Below are 20,657 nucleotides of genomic sequence, written 5' to 3' on the forward strand. Positions count from 1 at the left end.
ATTCATCAAAACATTTAGAGACGTACAAATAGACACTTCTATATAGTCAAAGAACAGAATAGGAATTCATCATAAAGGAGGGAAAAAGGGAAAAGAAACATATATACATTGAGGGGAAAAGGGGTGGGAGGGGGGGGAGTCACTACATTCACTATTCTTCTCCATAATGAGCTGATGAAACTTTCAAAGAGAGATGCGTATACATTCCAGAATGTTGTGTGACACATCAGCCTGAATGAAAGCCAGAAATAAACACTATGACCAAATGCAGCAATGCTGGACCCTCATGTGGTCTCTCTCAGAGGTGGAGGGTGGTCACGTGAAAACAGTCAGGCTGTTGTCACATGGCTTGTGTTTGCCAACTGATCAGACGGAGGAGGGACTGTGGAGACGTTACTTTCAGAGGGAATGGGAAGTTTCTTGATGCGGTGAATGAAGTCCTCAACAAGTTGACACACTCAATATTAGGGGCGACGGAGAGAGATCTGCGTTGACCAAAATATGGAAATGGAAATCCCTGCAATTAACTTAAAGGTAAGAGTCGTTTGATTTCCATCGACGTACAATAGTTCATTGGCTGTAACACAAACTTTGACAGTTGTGTGGCGAAGATGAGGTTTCACCTCGGTGGCTAAACCGTTTGTTGACACAGACAAGAAGAAGACACACGTAAAGAAAGACAACAACAAGAGCATGCGGTTCAAGTAAAGTCTGATTATCGATGTTTGCAGAAAAGCAAAGAGTAGACAAGTAACAGTTTAGGGGGTATTTCATTTGCCAACACATGCGCACAAAGTCATCTTGCACTTATCGCTATACATCCTATCATATTCATAAGGGGCTTCCAGAATGTCATGGGTCAAGAGTCATGGCAGGCCTTCATTAAGGATGCAAACTCTCAAATGAGACCAAATCAATATTGGCAACATAATAACATTGTGCTGGATGGGGAGAGCCCAAACACTCTATAGAGCTTTAACTTTTTGACAAAACTGCCATCATGTCCTGAATAGTTGCAGAGTAGATAGGCCAGTAAATACAATTGGAGAAGGCTGGTCATAGTAAAAAAAGATGTTGACTTAAAAACTAAAATAACAGCTCCAGATCATGCCATTCAACGTTGATCTGTAGCCTACTGTATCTCTCATGCCATTGCTAGATTTGGGATTGAACCAGGCTGTCAGAGAGTAAAAACAAAAACGAAATGGGATTTTGCTCAGGTCACACAACACGAGTTGACTGATGCCGCCAAGTATTTGACACCAGTATTAAATGTTTTACCATGTTGGCCTGAAAAGCATTTCACCAGATATATATCCCTTAGCATCATACTTCTCCTTTCCCTCTTCCCTCCATGTTATAGGCCATCGTCCTGGTGCATTGGTTACTGTCTCTATGGTGAGTAGACAGGTTGGCTCCTTTTTTTTTTTTTTTTAAACATCTGTTTATTATGATTTTTGGTATACAGGCATTTCAATAATATTTAACCAGTAAATTACAGATTGGTCAAAAGAAATAGCAGAAACATACAAACAAACAAAACAAGAGACTTACAATAAAAAGAGACAAAACATAACCGTCAAAGAAAAGGACAAAAACAATAAAATAATAACTGACATGGCTGATGACTACACCGCACTCCGAGGACAGAAACAACATCACAATCAATTATAAAAAAACATTTCTGATATGGAAAATAAAACTTATATGTATACATGTGTACCCACATAGACAATATAAACATACATACAGTATACACATATCAAACATTCTATACATTAATTAGATGACATTACGGGGCAGAACAATATTGTATTCAATCACTTCAGTCCAACATAACAAGCATATCCATAATGGGTGACCAGATGTTTTGAAATAAGGGTTCCCTTTTTGACAGGGTAAATCTAATTTTCTCCAAATGCAGCACTCCTCCCAGCTCCCTTAGCCACATATCAACTGTCGGAGGTTTATCCGACTTCCAGGCCTGTAGTATTAACTTCCTAGCTAGCAGACAGGTTGGCTCCTTGAAAAGGATTTTTTTTTCCACACAGCTGAGGAATTTCGCTTCTCATGGTGCACTCTCCAACTCCACACAGTGGAGTTACACACACGGTTTCACCCACTGTGCACTATTTAGGGTTTTCAACAAGGTTATCATAGTTTAGCATTTTTATTTAGTTTTTAAAGTGATAAAGTAGTTTAAAAGTGCTAGGAAAATGCTAGGTTTTAGTTTCGCTTTTATTAGTTTTAGTGTTTTTTTGTTTTTATAAATGAACTATAATAACCTTGGTTCTCACTCAGACACATTTACAACTATGACTTATTTTGAGTAATAAATAAATAAAAGTATTTTGTAAACCAGTGTCTAAGATCATGTATCAATTTCTTTTTCTTTTTAATAATCTCTCATTGTCTCATTGTGGCTCTAGGGGATGCATGGCTTGGCTGCCTCCTTCTTATGCTTGGGGAAACTTCAGCGTTCTAGCGGTCGGTTTGTGGGCTATTGCTCAGCGAGACTCCCTTGATGCTGTGCTCATGGTGAGTCTTTGCCTTGATTTCTTGGTAGGCTGCAATCCCAATATCATGTGACAGCGCGGGAGTCTAACTATAGGCACAGTGCTGGTGTGCTGCATATTCACTCCAGCCCCTTTTGCTTGTGGAATCTAGGACAATTTGAGCATATTTACTTTTAGAGAGATTGCCTTATTTTAATTCAGGGACGAATTGTCAAGCAGAGTGGGTGCCTGGATATTTAAAATGAGTACCACTATTGCTATTACACCACATTGCAATTTCATACGCTGTGTAATGTATGCAGGTGTGTGTGTGTGTGTGTGTGTGTGTTATGTTGCACATCCCCCGAGAGAGCGACACATGCACCTCACCAGAGAAGTCAGCAGTTCAAGATCAGCCAGGAAAAGCACCTCAGGAAAAGCTAGCGGCATCAATTTCTCATTCAAGGACACTTGAAAATCTTTGAATCACACAGCAGTCTCTCTAACTAATGCATCACCCTGTGTGACATGTGGTATACAGTCCAATGTTATGAATATCCTTACCTCGTTTAAACCATTTTTGTACCTAACCTACCTTTGGTGAGTTTAGTAGTTGACCTTTCTTCTTTAGAGAGAACCAGGAACACTGTAGTGCAGTGGAAGTCCATTGTGTGTCTTGGAGAACTGAGCATATCAGACATTTATTTCAATTTCAGTAATTGCTGTAATACACCTTGGCTTCAGTCAGAGATGTGGGGAAAACATGTATACATGAGGAGGAGGACAGCAGGACTCTAACATACTGTCCCTACTGATATCAACTCTTCATTATCTTCCTGTAGTTTCTCATGGGAATGACGATGACAATAGTGACCGACATCCTCCACTTTGGGTATTTCTACCCGTCCGTGGTGGTGGAGAGCGGCCGGGATATGTTCCGTTTCAGCTCGGGAATGGCCATCCTCAGCCTGGTGCTCAAGCCCGTGTCCTGCTTCTTTGTGTACCAGATGTACCGTGAGCGCGGGGGAGAGTACAACGTCAACTTTGGTAAGTGACCAAATTAGGGCACTGGGAAATAATCGATATGGTATGATGATATGAGACTACATATCGTCTGGGATTTTGCATATCGTAATATATATGGCATAAATATATAATATAATAAGTGTTGTCTTTTTTTATGCTTTTTATCATTTACGCCCAATTCTCTATAATTGTTTTCTTTTTCTTTTGTTGAGGAAAATGGTTTATGGAAGTTGGAGCTTTGTGTTAAAATGGAGGTCATCCACTGGTCGTGACTAGGGTCTAATTCATACATCGTTTAGCAACAAAGCAACAGTGTTTGCCCTAGCCAGAAGTTGACAGTGTGAATTTGTATCTTTTTTTCCTTCTTTTAAAGGACCACTTCACAACTTTTCAACCTATCTTCATATAATAGGTCCTCACTAATAATCATGAAAGAAATGGCGCAATTCTTTTTCTACTCGGTCTGTGTCTCATAGGAGGGCTGTGGGCAGTTTAGAAACCGCCCTCCAGTGACATCATCGATGGGGAATACAAGCTAATAGAAACTGCAGGCTTTCTAGTCCTGAGAAGTTGCAATATGAAAATGGAAGCCATCGTTCTCACGATAATGAAAATCTAAACATTTTTGTAAAAAAAATCTTGTTTAAAAAAAATCTGCCTAATGATGATGTCACTGGAGGACGGTTTCTAAACTGCCCACCGCCCTCCTATGAGACACAGACTGAGTAGGAAAAAAAAAGGATTGAAGCAAAGTTGGGCTCAAGGCTGGGTATCAAGAAACGACACCTTTTTGTTCTTGTAGATTACACATTTTCAAAATATATCAACTGTAGATGGAGACATATTTCATTAATTAATTAATTAATTTTGTTAATCTACACAACCAGTATAAAAACTGTTCAGTAGTGATACCCAGCCCTGAATGCGACCGAAATGACCAGAAGTATGGTCGCGTGTGCCTCAGATATTGTCCCAGTGCTCTGGGGTGTTTCTTTGCCCCAGGCGTGATTTCCACCTAAGACACTCTAGCTTCCTTTGTCGTTGTTTTGCTATGAGAGAAGAACGGAATAGCATGCTGCAAGCTAACGGAATAGCATGCTGCAAGCTAACGGAATAGCATGCTGCAAGCTAACGGAATAGCATGCTGCAAGCTAACGGAATAGCATGCTGCAAGCTTGCTTTGAGAGAAGAACGGAATAGCATGCTGCAAGCTTGCTATGAGAGAAGAACGGAATAGCATGCTGCAAGCTTGCTTTGAGAGAAGAACGGAATAGCATGCTGCAAGCTAACGGAATAGCATGCTGCAAGCTAACGGAATAGCATGCTGCAAGCTAACGGAATAGCATGCTGCAAGCTTGCTTTGAGAGAAGAACGGAATAGCATGCTGCAAGCTTGCTTTGAGAGAAGAACGGAATAGCATGCTGCAAGCTAACGGAATAGCATGCTGCAAGCTTGCACATTGGCAAGCGCAACAGTCACAAGTCACAAGACTAATGCACTGCCTTAGTCCAGTTTTGATAATCAGGGGAGGATCACTCGTGAGCCTCAAAATGGAGACTTGTTTACTGTACTGGTCATTGATGTGGGAACAGGATCAGTAGTGTACAGCATGGAAAACCATGTGTGGTGTGGGAACAGGATCAGTAGTGTACAGCATGGGAAACCATGTGTGGTGACTGGTGAAGGATCAGTAGTGTACAGCATGGAAAACCATGTGTGGTGTGGGAACAGGATCAGTAGTGTACAGCATGGGAAACCATGTGTGGTGACTGGTGAAGGATCAGTAGTGTACAGCATGGAAAACCATATGTGGTGACTGGTGAAGGATCAGTAGTGTACAACATGGAAAACCATGTGTGGTGACTGGTGAACAATAGTGAATGATTTAGACTTACTTTAATTTACTTGTTTTATCATGGAACAACATCCCTCCGACCCTCCATATACTGCACATTTTTTGTTGTGTAGTAATTCAAATTGGGTGTTTTCATATAGAAGAAAATATGATAAAAGTATTTAGTATAGCATTTAAAAGTGATAATTAATAAATTGTCAGTCAGTTCTGTGAGAGAATAGATTATTATCATTATTATCAATAATTATTGTTCATTATATGAACAATTCTTCACTCAATACATGTTCTTTGATTTATTTTCTCGTGTGTGTAGCTAGCTACTGATTTCACTGATCTCCCAAGGCGTGTATGTACTTTCTCCGTTTGAAAACACAAGGAGGTGTTTTCAAGATTATTAAGAGGATAATTGAATATTGATGAAGGTGGTGATTTTCACCACAGCTAATATCGTTTGGTTAATATATGTGGGACTGGGAGTTGATGAATATAGCCAGAGTTAGAGTTTTAGTGAATGTGTTTTTAATTGCCTTGTCTGATTACATGGCTTTAGAGTGAGACCCCGCTGTGCAGCACACTCAGAAGAGAGAGAACATTAAGGCAATCATTTGTGTGGTGGATGAATTATTGATTCAGGCATCTCTGAAGTTGTCTGAACCCCTGCGTTTTGATTGGTCATCGCTTGTGTTACCTCTGGCTTTGATGTGACTTTCACCGTTTCAAGTTTTATTCTATCGTTTATTTTTTTGTCAGTATAAAAAGCAATGAATCTGAGATCTAACTAACTAACTAAAAGTTGGCTGCCATGAATTACTACTTAATTAGCTGTAACGTTATACATTGTACTATTCCTTAGTAATTGGCATAGTGATTGTTGTGACCAAAGAAGATTTCCTGCATTTTTCTCAATATACAATCACAGCCTCTCTTGCTGTTTGAAATCGGTCCTTCCCTCTCTGGCCTTTATTTACTTGTTTTGTCCCTGTTCTGATTTGATCATTCATGTTTTGTCTCCATCTTGTCACTGCCTCTCCTCTCCTCTCCTCTCCTCTCATGCTCTCCCCTCCCCTCCCCCTCCCCTCTCCTCTTCTCGGCTGACTCCTGGCCTTTCAGACCTGGAGACCTCAGTGGACAGTCGTTGCACCACGGACAGTGCTGACAGTGCCTTTATAACTGGCCGCCGCTACTGATTCCTCCTGGCCTCGTTTTTCACAATCTCTGTCCTTCAGTCATCCTCTCCCAGCCCCTGCATGCCAGGACGTAGTAATGGACTTAAGGAGTACCCCTCTTTAAGGAGTACCCCTCTTTAAGGAGTACCCCTCTTTCATTAAGGAGTACCCCTCTTTAAGGAGTACCCCTCTTTAAGGAGTACCCCTCTTTCATTAAGGAGTACCCCTCTTTAAGGAGTACCCCTCTTTCATTATTCTGCTCTTCATTTCCTGTACCTTTTCCTGTACCATTCCGTCCCCTAGTCATCCTTATCATGTCACTTTCATAGCTTTGTTTGTGTGAATCTGTATCTGTATGTTGTCACTATGTATGTCAATGATTCTTGTGGTTTTTATATATATATATTTATATTTACTGTATGTGTTTTTCTATGTATTATTCATACTGCTACTCTCCAGATACCTCAATTGTGTTCGTATCTCACTATTGGTGTACAGTAATGCTGTGTTCACACTGGCTGCTACAAAAGATACAAAGCGACATTGCATATCTGTCGCAGTTGAAGCGTTGATCGACATGCTTGTCAACGTCAAGTCTTTGGGCCGATTCATACTCCTATTTTACCGCTGTTTCGGCGCTGTAGTGCCGAAATGATTTCGGCTCGTCAGAAATTTTCAGTAGCACCGAAGAGCCGACTTTAGGACGGTACCCGCCCCCCCGAACCTCAAATGACGTCACATTGTAGGCTCTACAGCGCCGAACCGACTTTTATTCGGCTCTAAAATAGGAGTATGCATCGGCCCTTTGTAGCTGCAGTTGAAGCCAGCTCAACTTTGATTGCAGTTTTGTAGATTTTGTATAGCAGCGGGCGTCGCTTTGTATCTTCATGTCGCTGGCTTCCATTGAAAATGAATGGTAGACTGTAGCTTTGTATCTGCCAGTCTGAACAAACCCAGCATTACACATACAGTATGCGTGTTGGTGTACATAACAACGCGTTTTGGGTGCACATAGAAGAATAGGTCTAATTAAAGCAAATTTGAAGGCACATATGTACTTGTGGTTCATAAGAGTAGACATCATGGTCTGAGGTGTAGCCTGGTTGTGCTTAAAATGAGGGAGTGCTTTCAAATTAATGTGTTGTTCGTATTGTTAAAAAAACATAATGAAATTTAAATTGTATGCTTGATTACCCATTTATTTTTTATTCAGTAATAAGGCACTGAGCTGCAGGGAGTGATAGAGGTGAGAGAGTGTGAACCTCTGTAGTTCCATGATCAAATGTCATTAATATTCTTAGTGTTCTAACACTTGGAGAGTGGAGACTGTTAGGGTAGATTGTTGGAGTTCATGAAGAACTCCCTGTAACTCCCCCAGACGATATGTCACTATATTAACATCCCCCAGACGATATGTCAGTATATTGCCATCATCAAAGCACATTTATATGAAGTTTTGCCTTGTTGTGCTTAAAAGAAAACGTATGATCATTATTATAGCACAGCAGTCTGTGAGCCGAAAAACGACTGTGTGAATATGATGAAATCTTAGAATCTCTCAGTCTCGCAGAAAGAGATGACTGGAGGAATCATCCAAGGTTATTTGTGTTTTTTATGCTTGCAAACTTTAGTTTCCAACATTGTAAAATCCATATTTAGTCAACAACTAAAATCACACCCGTGTGAACTGAGTGGTGCAACCCCCCCCCCCCCCCTTCTCTCTCTCTCTGTCTCTCAATAGGGACTTTAAGCAACGACTGTTTCAGGACGGCGACGCTATGCGGAAGTACGGCGGCTATGACGCCGTCGCCGTAGCTGTCAATGTATGTATCGAGCACTGATCCATTTCCGGTCGCCGTAGCCGACTGCCGTATCCGTCGTTGCTTAAAGTCGCTATTAGCACTTAGCAGGCAACATTGCAGCACTCTCTCTCTCTCTCTGTTTATGGCACAACAGCGCCACTTTTGCTCCTACTGCTACTCATAGTCACATAGGTTAAAGTCACATAGGTTAACACAGACATTGCTGTTCCTTGGAGTGGTTGCACCACTCAAAAAGTAGTGCAGAATATAAAGGCCCAAAACAAACATAATACTGTATGTTGATCCTTTTGTGGATTTTGTGCAACATTTGGGGATGGATATCAGGTATTACTAGAGCCCAAATGGATATGGTTATGCATAATGCATTCCCATTACAATTGGTGGTGTTGTTTTTCTTTGACTTGTCTGCAGGTTTCCCTACTGTAACACGGAACAGAGAGGCCTACCAATCCATTGACCATGAGCAGCAGTCTGACCAGCAGTCTGACCAGGCTGCCACCAGCGCAGCTAACCCCTTTGACCAGGCCCAGGATAGCAGTCCTACTCCTGCAACTCGTACATACTAAGACCATGTTTCTATGGAATGTTAGGAGTTTAACTGTCACCTTGATTTCACATCACTCCTGTTTTTCCTCCCTTTTCTTTTACGAGGATTTTTATTTATCCCGGTTTGGACCAAAACCATGTTGCAGTGACCTGGAATAGGCCTATCTCACAGCCCGCTTTTCACGCCCACTTCCGGTAAATAGTGGTGTCTTTAACATTAGCATTTACACGTTTTTTTCTCTGGAGAATCTAAGTACATTTTCTAATGTAAAAATGTGACAGACCAATATTATTATGAAGCAAACAAGATGGTAAATCAGGTCGAACAGATAGAACAAACCTTACCTTGAGAAAACAAAAGTTGTAGACTTCTTAAATTACCTCTGTTAACATGTAGCGTCTATGGAGTGACGTCACGCTATCACCACTAACCCCAAAAGGGGGCGTATTTAGGGGGGCGGGGAAATTCTGTGAGATAGGCTTATTCTCTGGATAATTTATGACTTTAAAAACATAACCTTTTGTTGTTGCTGAATGGATTTCATTCCATATCAGTGTTCTATTTGTACAGTATGTGGCACTTATAAAGACTCGGAGACATGTCCTTTATATGACATGTCCTTATAAAGACATGTCCTTATAAAGACATGTCCTTATAAAGACTCGGAGACATGTCCTTTTATCTTTGTCTTCGCTGGGTAAGGTTATGCACATGTATCCTGATTGGCACCAAACCGGTCGTCACTGTGTAGCACGATGATGCTTGGAGCTCAGGTCAGTGGTCAAATACACTGTAGAATTGAAATGAATACCCTTGCGGTTTGACCACAAGCGTAGATATTTATACGATGTTGTAGAGTCAAAAAAGAGGGGTAATATTTATGTACTGCTCTTAGCAAAATAATGAATTAAAGGTACTGTTACATGAAAGGTACTGTTACAGCTAGCACTAAGTACAAATGATACAGATTCTCCAGACTGACTACTACCTTAACCCATTTTGGGCGGGAACCCCTTTTGGTGTTAGCATTATGTTATGCTTTAGCTATTGAAAAATAGCAGATCTACAAGCTCATAGCGCGCCACCGAGTGGCGCGCTACGAACTTGTAGGTCTGCTATTTTTTTTTTTAAATTGTCAAAATGGGTTAAAAGATTTTACAAACATGGATAAAACAATCGTCAGAATAATGTGCAGCCCCCACAGAAATGGAGAAATGGCCAGTTTGTACCAAAACTATATTCTGAATACCCAATCCTCTAACTCTAGATTAGTTTATACTCCAACACATCTTTATAGTTTCTATTGTAAATTAAAGTTACATTTGAAGGTATATGAATGACTCAATGAATGAATGAAATAGACACATGATTTTTTTTTTAAACACTGGAGGAGGCAAAATTCTCCCCAAAAGAATTATGAAATTGTACAGTATTTAGATCAAATTTCCCCAATTGAAAATAATATAGCACAGCTTTAATTGTGGTTGTGCTGCTTTTGTTATGGGGAGAGCACAGTAATTATTTGATAATCTTTATACTGTAGTGCTATACGTTAGCTATCTCTTCTCTATCAGTGAATTGCACTACTTAAATTGTGAGAATGCAATAGTGACGTGGTTTCACATGACACAGCTACTGTACGTGTTGTTTGTCACAAAAACGTTCCTGTAATGTTGGAAAAATGTGAAAAAGTGTTGCTTTTGTCACAGAGAGATTGAATGTTGAACGGTGCATTTTGTCGTGAGATACATTTTATTGTACTGCATCGCCTCTTATTGTATAACATTTTGCCATTTCTGGAGTCTCCCAGATTATTGCATGCTGGGATTACAGCGGTACTGGTGCTCTGGGATTACAGCGGTACTGGTGCTCTGGGATTACAGCGGTACTGGTGCTCTGGGATTACAGCGGTACTGGTGCTCTGGGATTACAGCGGTACTGGTGCTCTGGGATTACAGCGGTACTGGTGCTCTGGGATTACAGCGGTACTGGTGCTCTGGGATTACAGCGGTACTGGTGCTCTGGGATTACAGCGGTACTGGTGCTCTGGGATTACAGCGGTACTGGTGCTCTGCCAAAGAATGAACTTTGTTCATAAAATGCTTAATTTTTCAGCCACCAGAACATGGTAAAGAATGGTCTGGCACTATTAGGCTAAAGATGAAATTGTGTTGTGAATGGTGTATTGAGTTCTATGAAAAAACTGAAAATGATCTTCTATAGAAAACGTTACTGTAATTTACTAGCTTTATGTTATGGAATGATTCATAACGGCACACTACGGTCTACAGTTAATACTAGGGACTACATCAGTTGTTTAGTATGAAGCTGAAACCTTTAACACTGGAGTTTACTCTTTCTGCCACAAACTTGAGTTGACTGAAAATGTGGTTAAAGTGTCTTGTCATGCTATTGTTTTGTAATATTGCCATATTACTCGTCATAGGCCTTAGGAAAGAACTTATTCCCTTTCTTGTGTGATAAGGTAGTGACTCCGCTGCATACGCTCACTGCTACATTTATTGTATTGTATGACAATGCAAACACATTTCTATCTAATTTGTTGTTTTGTTTAGTCTTTTTTTTCTGAAAACCAGTGCAAAAAGGCAAGTAAAGTGTTTTATTGGCCATGGCCTAATGCCATTTCACTCAGTAAGATGTTCTCTTTATTTTATTATTTTGTTTCACATAAGTGAACTTAGAGGAAGTTGACATAGAGGAATAATGAAAAGAAGTGGGCTGCATGATATTTCATTATATTCCTTAGCTGTTGTGTCATACTTCTCTCTTATCATGAAGGACATTCATCTCTTGACTGACTTTTTTTCCCCTTTTTTTTCATAGACTTACAAAAACGTTTGGTTCAAAATGTTATTTGGCAATCTGTTTCCTTAATAAAGAGGACTATTACAAATGATCGTTTGAGTCAAATGTACATGATTAACACAGGGCCACATAACTGATTAACCACTTAAACCCTAATTGACCATAATGTGTTAGTCCGATATCTTGTTAGTCCGACTGTGTGGCCGGTTTGGGGGATAGGGTTAGTATGGGGCTCTAAGGTCGGAATATTGTGTAGACCGATTTATGGGTGTCGGATTGGATTATTGGGACGTCGGACTACCCAACCCCCCCCCCTCTACACACCAAGTACCTTTGCACAGTCCACATGACGCTAGTAGGTTTCATGTGGCTGAACAGTGTGATATCCAGTATTTCCTCCGCAGAGAATACTCGATCTCATCATTGAAGCTTTCAGACACACTCAACATGCCAAGTTTTCCAATGTCTTCCTCGTCTATTACCCTGGCAACTGCTACACTCTCTGGGATGAATTAATCTGTCTCATGCTGCTATGATTTATCCAACTGGACAAGACACTCCATTTTCAATTCATCAGAAAGACGTACAAATATACACTTCTATGGAGAAAAAAAAAGGAAATTATCATATACAGTTAAAGATGGGGAAAGAGGGGGGGGGGGGGGGGGGCACTTTAACTTTTTTTACAGGGGCCAGTTTCGAATTGAAGCTGCCCGTAAGTGCTCTTTGTAGAGCGGCTTTGAAGGAGCCTAGTGATTAACATTTCTTAATGGCTGTTGGTAGGGTGTTCCACATTTTAGTGGCATAGGAGCAACATTTATTTACCCCCTTATTTGAGCCAAATCTAGGTTTGTTGAACTCCCTCTGGTGTTGTGGCAGCGCCACGTCAACAACGCCAAAGAAAATCCAACTTTAAACGGTTACGAGCGTTACAGCGGTTGGTTTAGTCAGCCGCTTCCATGTTTATCAAGGGATTGGTGCGTGTGCGCGGGCATGCCGAGTGAACTGAAGACATGCTAAACAACCGCTAGACGCTCGTGTAATCGTTTAAAGTTGGATTTTCTTTGCCGTTGTTGACGTTGAATTAGTGTAAACCCTGAAAGCCACTTCACGTTTTTGATATATTGTTTAGAAAAGGGTAAGAAATGGGGAATTGTGGAAACATGCGCCGTCTCTGAACGGGGTGGGAGGGGCCCTTTCTGTGACCTCATCTCGGAGCTACAGAATGAGCGTAGGGAGAGGGAACATATGGGGCTACACTATACTGCAGAGCCGTAGTGTACCAAAGTCCTGACGTCGCTTGCTCATCCCTTAGTCCAGGGTCACAGAAGTTTCATTTCTCATATAAGCATTGTGGTTCAAAAATAAATAAACCGTCAAAGAATATTGTCGGGGAGGTGTCTCTGTATCGTTACAACAGTCAGTCACTCATATTTGATAAAGTCTATTTCTAGCGAAAATGTTAATAATTCGGCGGCAGTTAACATTCGCGTTTTCTCTCAGTCAGTTGATTCTTTATATCCATGTGAGTCAAACCGCTGTGATCATTTGTTTATTTTTGGAACACAGTTCTTATTTGAAGCGATATGAAGAAGTTATTGGAATTCCGAAGGGGGGAGGTGGTTAAATGCAAACCGGGTAGGATGTGAAATGACGCTCCTCCTGTCGTATCACTGGAGAGGAGGCGCACTGGAGGATGCCTCCGTACAATATTCTAAACATCTCAAAATGTAGGCTACAGAAACAAGGCCGTTTATTAGGATATTTCTCGCGGAATGGTAGAGAACAGCTACACGCGGTCCTATGCAATGTGAGATTGTTGTTGGTTAAAATAGAAAGGAGAGCTCGTAGTCCCGATGCCAAAAAGACAAGTGACAACTTTAAATATGCTATTAAATATCTAATACTGTAAGTTTACGGTTTACATCAATCAGCCTCCAAACCCATGGCTTGTTCCAATGCGTAACGTGCGTCGGGTCGGCTACCCCGTACCCCCCAAAAAACAGACATAGGCCTACAAGCTGTCGACACGCCGTTTCATGGCGTGTTGATAGCTTGCAGATCTGTTCTTTTGGACAACATAATCAATGATGCACGGCGCGCGATGGAATATAGGCTACAAGCCTACAACTAAACATGTTTGTGACCAAATAAGCCTGTAGCCAGGTAGCCTACTGTAACATTACGTGGACATGGTGGACAACATATGGAACTTGATGTTAATGCAGTGAACATTAATTACGTAGTGTTTAATAACGAGGCCGCAGCAGCCGCACATGATCCATGAAACCCGATGTTTCAAAAACCTTCCCTCACAGACAATCCCATGCTCTTATCAACATATTAAACAATGGCAAAGTTAAATGAAGTTGGATAGCTAATGTACAGCTAAACATGTATGCGTTTACTTCCGCCGTTTTAATATTTAAATGTTATAATGAAAGGCATCACTTTGTGCGCCTCGCCACTGTGGAATGAAATCAGCTGAGATCCACGCAGCTGAGGTTAATTTGTGCAATTGTACTGCGGGGGTGTTCTTTTTTTTATTTCATTCATTAATGTGGGTCCAAAATACAGTAGGCCTAGGCCTAATGACTCTCGTGTGTGTGTGTGTGTGTGTGTGTGTGTGTGTGTGAGTGTGAGAGAGTGATATTGAACAACTCGGTTACCACGGTAACCAAAGCAGATATGTCGATGCAGGGCGGCTTTGCGTTGAGTTGTTAAAATCAGTCTGAATGCACAGCTCGGATCTGGTCACTTGCAAACGGTAGTGTGAATGACCGGGCCAAAAGATCGGATTTGAGAAAAAAAAATCGGATTTGAATCGGATCTGACTTTATGTGACTGCAGTCTAAAGCCGGCCTTAGACTACAGGTATACACATGGTCAAATCTATTAGACTACAGGAGGTACTGCATGCACCTCCTGGTACCACAGCACCTCAAAGGCCCTTAAAACTAGGCTCCAGACCTCCCAAAACAAACCCACTTTGACAGACTGGCATGGCTTAGGGTCGGCGACAGAGTACAGCATCTTGCAATGGGTCTGGTCCACAAGATTCGATACTCCACCAAGATACCCATGTACCTGTGTAGATACTTCCTTAATGTTAACGAAGTCCACACCCACAACACCAGAGGGAGTGCAACGAATCATGTTCAACCCAGATTCGGCACAAACAAGGGACTAAATTATTTTCGCTCCTATGCCACCAAAATGTGGAACGCCCTACCAACAGTCATTAAGACATGCGAATCCCTTGACTCCTTCAAAACCGCTCTCAAAGGGCACCTACGGATGGCTGCAATTCGAAACTGGCCCCCGTAAAATCTGAATCCCCCCCCACCGCCCCCCCACCGCTCCCCCCTTTTTTCCCTCACTGTATATGTTTCTTTTCCCTTTTTACCTCCATGATGAATTCCTGTACTGTTCTTTGTCTATATAGAAGTGTCTATTTGTACGTCTCTAAATGTTTTGATGATTTGAACATGGTGGACCCTATTGGAAACAAGTGTAATGCTTAATTGGGTCGTCCACTCACAGTTAACAGCCTTTGTATTGAGTTTGTGCTTGAAATGTACTGTAATTCTGCAAACTGTTAATAAAATTTTCAATCAATCAATCAATACACATGGTCAAATCTATTAGACTACAGGTATACACATGGTCAAATCTATTAGACTACAGGTATGCACATGGTCAAATCTATTAGACTACAGGTATACACATGGTCAAATCTATTAGACTACAGGTATGCACATGGTCAAATCTATTAGACTACAGGTATACACATGGTCAAATCTATTAGACTACAGGAAACACTACCCTTCCTCTCTGCCTGACCTACTTGTTGTTAACTAGTTGTACGAACGCTTGTTTTCTATTGTTGTATTGTTTATTGGATCTTGTTTAGTCGATACACTTAATTGATTTAGCTATTTTGTCTCATCTGTTTAAGGAAATAGGTAGCTGATATATTGCACTTTTACCTTAGCGCTAGGTATACTCTTGGTTGCTTGTTTTTGCAGAAAATGCACTAAAGACTTCTGGTGATTAGTAGTTTTTGTTCCCTACCTATGTTGAATACACTTATTGTAAGTCGCTTTGGATAAAAGCGTCTGCTAAATGACTGTAATGTAATGTAATAATGTAATGTACAGGTATGCACATGGTCAAATCTATTAGACTACAGGTATACACATGGTCAAATCTATTAGACTACAGGTATACACATGGTCAAATCTCGCTGCTGTGTTTGCACATTGTTGTATTTCTCCCAATAGATGCCTCAACAGACGACGTCACACTGATGCAGCAATATTCCTCTTTTGTTTTTGCTGTCAAATGAGTCGAGATTAACCTTATAAACTAGTGATGGGAGATTAAGCGGTAAAATAATCGGATTTAGCAGATATTTAATTGTATTACAATTATGAAAAATTGTGATGATTAAGGCTGCAAATTATGTTTTCTGGGGAAGCTTTAAATGTTGGGATATGAGCCAACATTTCAATAACAGTGCATCCCTAGTTTTGGAATAAAGAGGCATTGCTTTTTTCAAATTCAGCCTTTTTCAGTATGGCCAAAATATATATTTTATAGGCCATAAGAGCAATTAATTATATCAGATATCAGCCAAATGTTCTCATCGGTACATCCCTATTATAAACCCCACTGAGTTTTCCCAAATCTCACCTGCACAACCCTATGTTGTTTCAAGTGCTGTTAACAAATGTAAGTGTTGAGGGTCTAACTGCTCTGGTTAACTGCATGAACATTTTAACCCTACAGAAGAGACCTCCAACTATTTGACCTTCAAAGTAACTAACCCACATAAGAGGTGGCTAAAAACTAATAAAATGTGTAACCATGAGTAATTATCAGTCGTTACGTTCTGTTGTCCCATGTACCATTTTTATTTGTCCGTGTATTGTATGTAGGCTATGCGTTTGTATGAATAGTTTATCATCACTTATACATTGTTATATGAGTTATAAACATGGGATGCATAGCAAGTGTCAACCCCATACTAAAAATGGATTCCCATCCTTATGGGATTTACTCAACCGCAAATACAGTATGTTAGAGCTTGACATTTGGTAAATTGTCTCAAGTTGTCACAAGAAGGGGGACCCAATGATGAGTTTAAAAACTTTATTCATTTCCTGGTGGTGGAGGTGGTACTGCTTCCGGTAGTGGTGGTACTCATCCTGAAAGTGGTATTAGAGGTAGTGGTGGCGGTACTCCTCCTGATCCTGGTGGTGGTACTGCTTCCGGTAGTACTCATCCTGAAATTGGTATTAGAGGTAGTGGTGGAGGTGGAGGTGGAGGTATTCCTCCTGATCCTGGTGGTGGAGGTGGTACTGCTTCCGGTAGTGGTGGTGGTGGTGGTACTCATCCTGAAAGTGGTATTAGAGGTAGTGGTGGTACAACTCCTGATCCTGGTGGTGGTACCGCTTCCGGTAGTGGTGGTACTCCTCCTGGTACTCCTCCTGGTGCTGGTAGTCCTGATTGATTGATTATTTTATTAGACATTAAAATTGCAAACAGCACAGGGTACAGTCAAGCATTTGGTCCAAAAGGATACCCCCGAAAGACCTAGTTTCCATTCGGGTCCATTCACCATTAAAACAACGACGATAATTGAGATCTCAAATGTACAGGTTTGGAGTATAAATAAATCGGAGGGGGGGGGGGGGGGGGGGGGGGGGGGGATTAAGAGGTGGGGCAATCACCTTCTCTCCTTTTGACCTGCTGACAGCGACAGGTGCATTTTCAGGCCTGTTTTAAAGTAAGCCAGTGATTTGCTTGTTTTAAGGGAAGGGGTCATTACACCCGAGTGGCAGTGATGTGGAAGTAGTCTACTTGCCAGCCCATAGAGCCCTATTGTGTGAGAGTACCCTAAAGTTTTATGCTAGAAATGTTGAGTATGGGTCCCCAGCATTTAGAAACTGCCGGGCACCAACTTGCATATGTTGGGCAATTTATAAATGTACAATAATATATGTGACCATACCATTATCAATCTATCTAAATAAGGCAAAACATTCAAAAATTCATCATGCTTTAAGTAGCATCAAACTAGGGATTTTCATGATTCTGAATCCATTCCAAGCAAATTAGTTTTGCACAAAAAACACTCCTGGGCTAAAAACGGGAATAACCACATTTATGCAAAACTAATGCTTTGAATTGATTCAGAAGCGACAAATCCCTGGTTTGACATGTCACATGCTACCGTACCTAAAGCATGATGAACATGTTGCCATATATATGTTGTTAATGGATATCACAAATTGGCCAACATATGCAAGTTAGCATCCATCAGTTTCTAAATGCTGGGGACCCAGACGACATGTCTAGCATACAACTTTAGTGTGCTCAAAATGCTGGGGTTCACATTCTTGCAAGTGGACTAAGGTGAATTTACCCATATGTGTTCTAAAAGTGAGTGGCTGAATAAGGGCTCCAGCTAATGTCCCGAGAGCCCTTTTGTTAACAAAAGAGGAATTTGTACCCAAGAATCGTGTCTTTTGATTTACTCGTTTTGCAAACAGGAACAATTTGCAATTACAGGCGGTACTCATGTCGTTAATGTATATGCTTCCTTGGGGAACCCCACAGTTCACTGGGAGGACATGGTTCCGTTCATGTCAACCATTTGTTCTCTTCCCTCAATGTATGATTTCATCCAGCCTATATGTACTATCAAAACCAATGGCCTCCAGAGTCTACCTTGTTCACAGCTACAGGGAATGGATCCGGGGATCCTAGGTGGTGGTGGTGGTGGGGGTGGTGGTAGTGGTATGAATGGTGGTGCTGGTGGTGGTGGTGGATCCGGGGATCCTAGGTGGATGGATCGGGAGATCCTAGGTAGTGGTGGACCTGGTTGTATGAATTGTGGTGCTGCATATGCCATGCTTAATCCTGTAGACATAAGACATTGAGTTTTAATACAGCCAATTTCTTCACAGGGGAATAGTCAAATGAAGTCCAATGTTTTGTGGATAGCTCTGACCCAAAGCTTGTATACTGGAGAACCAAGACTGCAATCAAACTGGAGCAGTGGGGATGATTAGCTTCAATGCACATTTAAGTGCCATGTATTATTGCGAACGCAGTGATTGCGAACGCAGTGAGCATTTACTATGAGACCCAGCAGATCATGTCTGTCTGTGTGTCTGTCTGTGTGTCACGCTGTAACACCACCCGCCCACCACCAGAGGGCGCAGCTGTATCACACACAAAAACACACACACACACGCACGCACGCACACACACACACACGCAAGCACACACACACACACACAAAAAACTTAACTTAAAAAAAACTTAACTTAAAAAAAAACGTAAAAAGGAAAAACGCACACACAAAAAACTTAAAAAAACTTAACTTAAAAAAAAAACTTAAAGGAAAAACGCACACACACAAAAAACTTAACTTCAAAAAAAACTTAAACAAAAAACTTTAAAAAAAAAAACCTAAAAAGGAAACACGCACGCACGCACACATACACACACTAAAAAAAACTTGAAAAAACATTTAATTTAAAAAAAAACTTAACTTAAAAAAAACCTTAAAAAGTACGTAATTTATTCTAATTGTTATTGCAATTTACGAGCTGCGTTCGCTTCCCGCGTTTGCGCGTCTTACTTGTGTATAGGCTCCATGCAGCCACAGTGGAAAGAAAATGGGCCTCTTCCTCAACAGGTCTTACCAATTATACTAGCACCATGTTGTAATTGTTGTGAATAAAGTGTAAGTTTGGTAGAGTATGTTAATACTATAACTTATCCAATCTGTATGGTAGAGTATGTTAATACTATAACTTATCCAATCTGTATGGTAGAGTATGTTAATACTATAACGTATCCAATCTTTATGGTAGAGTATGCAATACAATTGGGGTGATTGTATATTGGTAGATCACATCAAAGGTCATGCATCACCTAGCCGCTAGCCTAGTTTCGTTCGCGAGACATGGCCAAAGCATTTCCGGGGGTCCCCAGCCTAAATAGTTTCGAACCCCTGCTCTAGACCAGAAATCACACAGGCTATGCGTCACCAGGATACGTAGATACAGGAGACACTGCGTAGACATAGGATCTGACAGATTTTGACCTTATGGTCAAGATTACATTTGCAAACAGACAGGCTTTTATAAAATTGTAGCACTTGCACAGGAAACTGTGTTCAAATCTGGGGTAGAAGATGATGGTTACATAGTGCAGCTTTAGGGCTCCAGTCCATTTATGGCAGTGGTTCTCAACCATTTTAATTTCAAGGAGCCCCATGGAGTGTACAAATGGAACCAAAAATTACCTTTATGGGTCCATTTGTACGCTGAAGTGTACACATATGGGGCCATTAGGAACCCCCCCTAAGGAAACATAAGGGTACCTGGACTGGAGTGAGCAAACGTGCACAATATCAGCACCCTGTCTCTTAACATAATGGAACAGAGCCTTCATTCGTATAATTGGCAAGACCTGTGAGGAAAGCAAGGAAGATGCCCAATTTCTTTCAAATATGGCTGCTGTGCATAGAGCCCATTATAATACAGAAACACTAAAATTGACATCATAAACTCATCCCAATTAAGTCATCATAGACAACAGACTGGAAAAGCTTCCCTGGAGCTGTAGATGCAGGTTACATCATATAATTAATGAATGCTCCCCCAAACTATCAGGACAAGATTTCAGAGTTGAAATTTGTTTGTTTTCCTAGGAATCTGCAACAGACCTACAATTTGATACATAAAAAAAAAAAGCTTTTACCTTGGGCGAACACCAGTGCAACAAGAAACATATTTAAAATGCTTCCCATATTGCTTGCAGTTAGAAGTGCTGATCAAGGACAAGAAGTGACTGGCTGGCCCTCAGCAGAGGTTTTAAGACTGCTGGTGGTCCCACAGC

At 41.0% G+C, this 20,657-nt stretch overlaps 1 protein-coding gene and 1 long non-coding RNA gene across 3 annotated transcripts; one reads left to right on the plus strand and one right to left on the minus strand.

Annotated features, from left to right (window-relative positions):
* The first annotated feature begins 386 nt into the window (after positions 1–386).
* Positions 387–9,916, plus strand: agtrap (angiotensin II receptor-associated protein). Of its 2 annotated transcripts, none has more exons than XM_079510053.1 (5): positions 387–534; positions 1,364–1,398; positions 2,430–2,538; positions 3,338–3,542; positions 8,777–9,916. In XM_079510053.1, exons 1-5 carry the CDS (start codon positions 502–504, stop codon positions 8,929–8,931), a joined length of 537 nt encoding a protein of 178 aa, XP_079366179.1. In that variant the 5' UTR covers positions 387–501; the 3' UTR covers positions 8,932–9,916. The 2 variants fall into 2 exon arrangements, with proteins under 2 accessions (XP_079366179.1, XP_079366180.1); XM_079510054.1 differs by lacking the exon at positions 8,777–9,916 and adding an exon at positions 6,487–6,574.
* A 6,962-nt stretch (positions 9,917–16,878) lies between these two features.
* LOC306929196 lies at positions 16,879–20,657 on the minus strand. Its single transcript, XR_013790762.1, has 3 exons — positions 20,520–20,657; positions 18,474–18,665; positions 16,879–17,245 (listed from the first exon to the last, which is right to left on the minus strand). It is a non-coding gene; the product is annotated as an uncharacterized lncRNA (long non-coding RNA).

The sequence above is a fragment of the Electrona antarctica genome (genome assembly GCF_951216825.1).
Source record: "Electrona antarctica genome assembly, chromosome: 9".
Classification (NCBI taxonomy): Eukaryota; Metazoa; Chordata; class Actinopteri; order Myctophiformes; family Myctophidae; genus Electrona; species Electrona antarctica.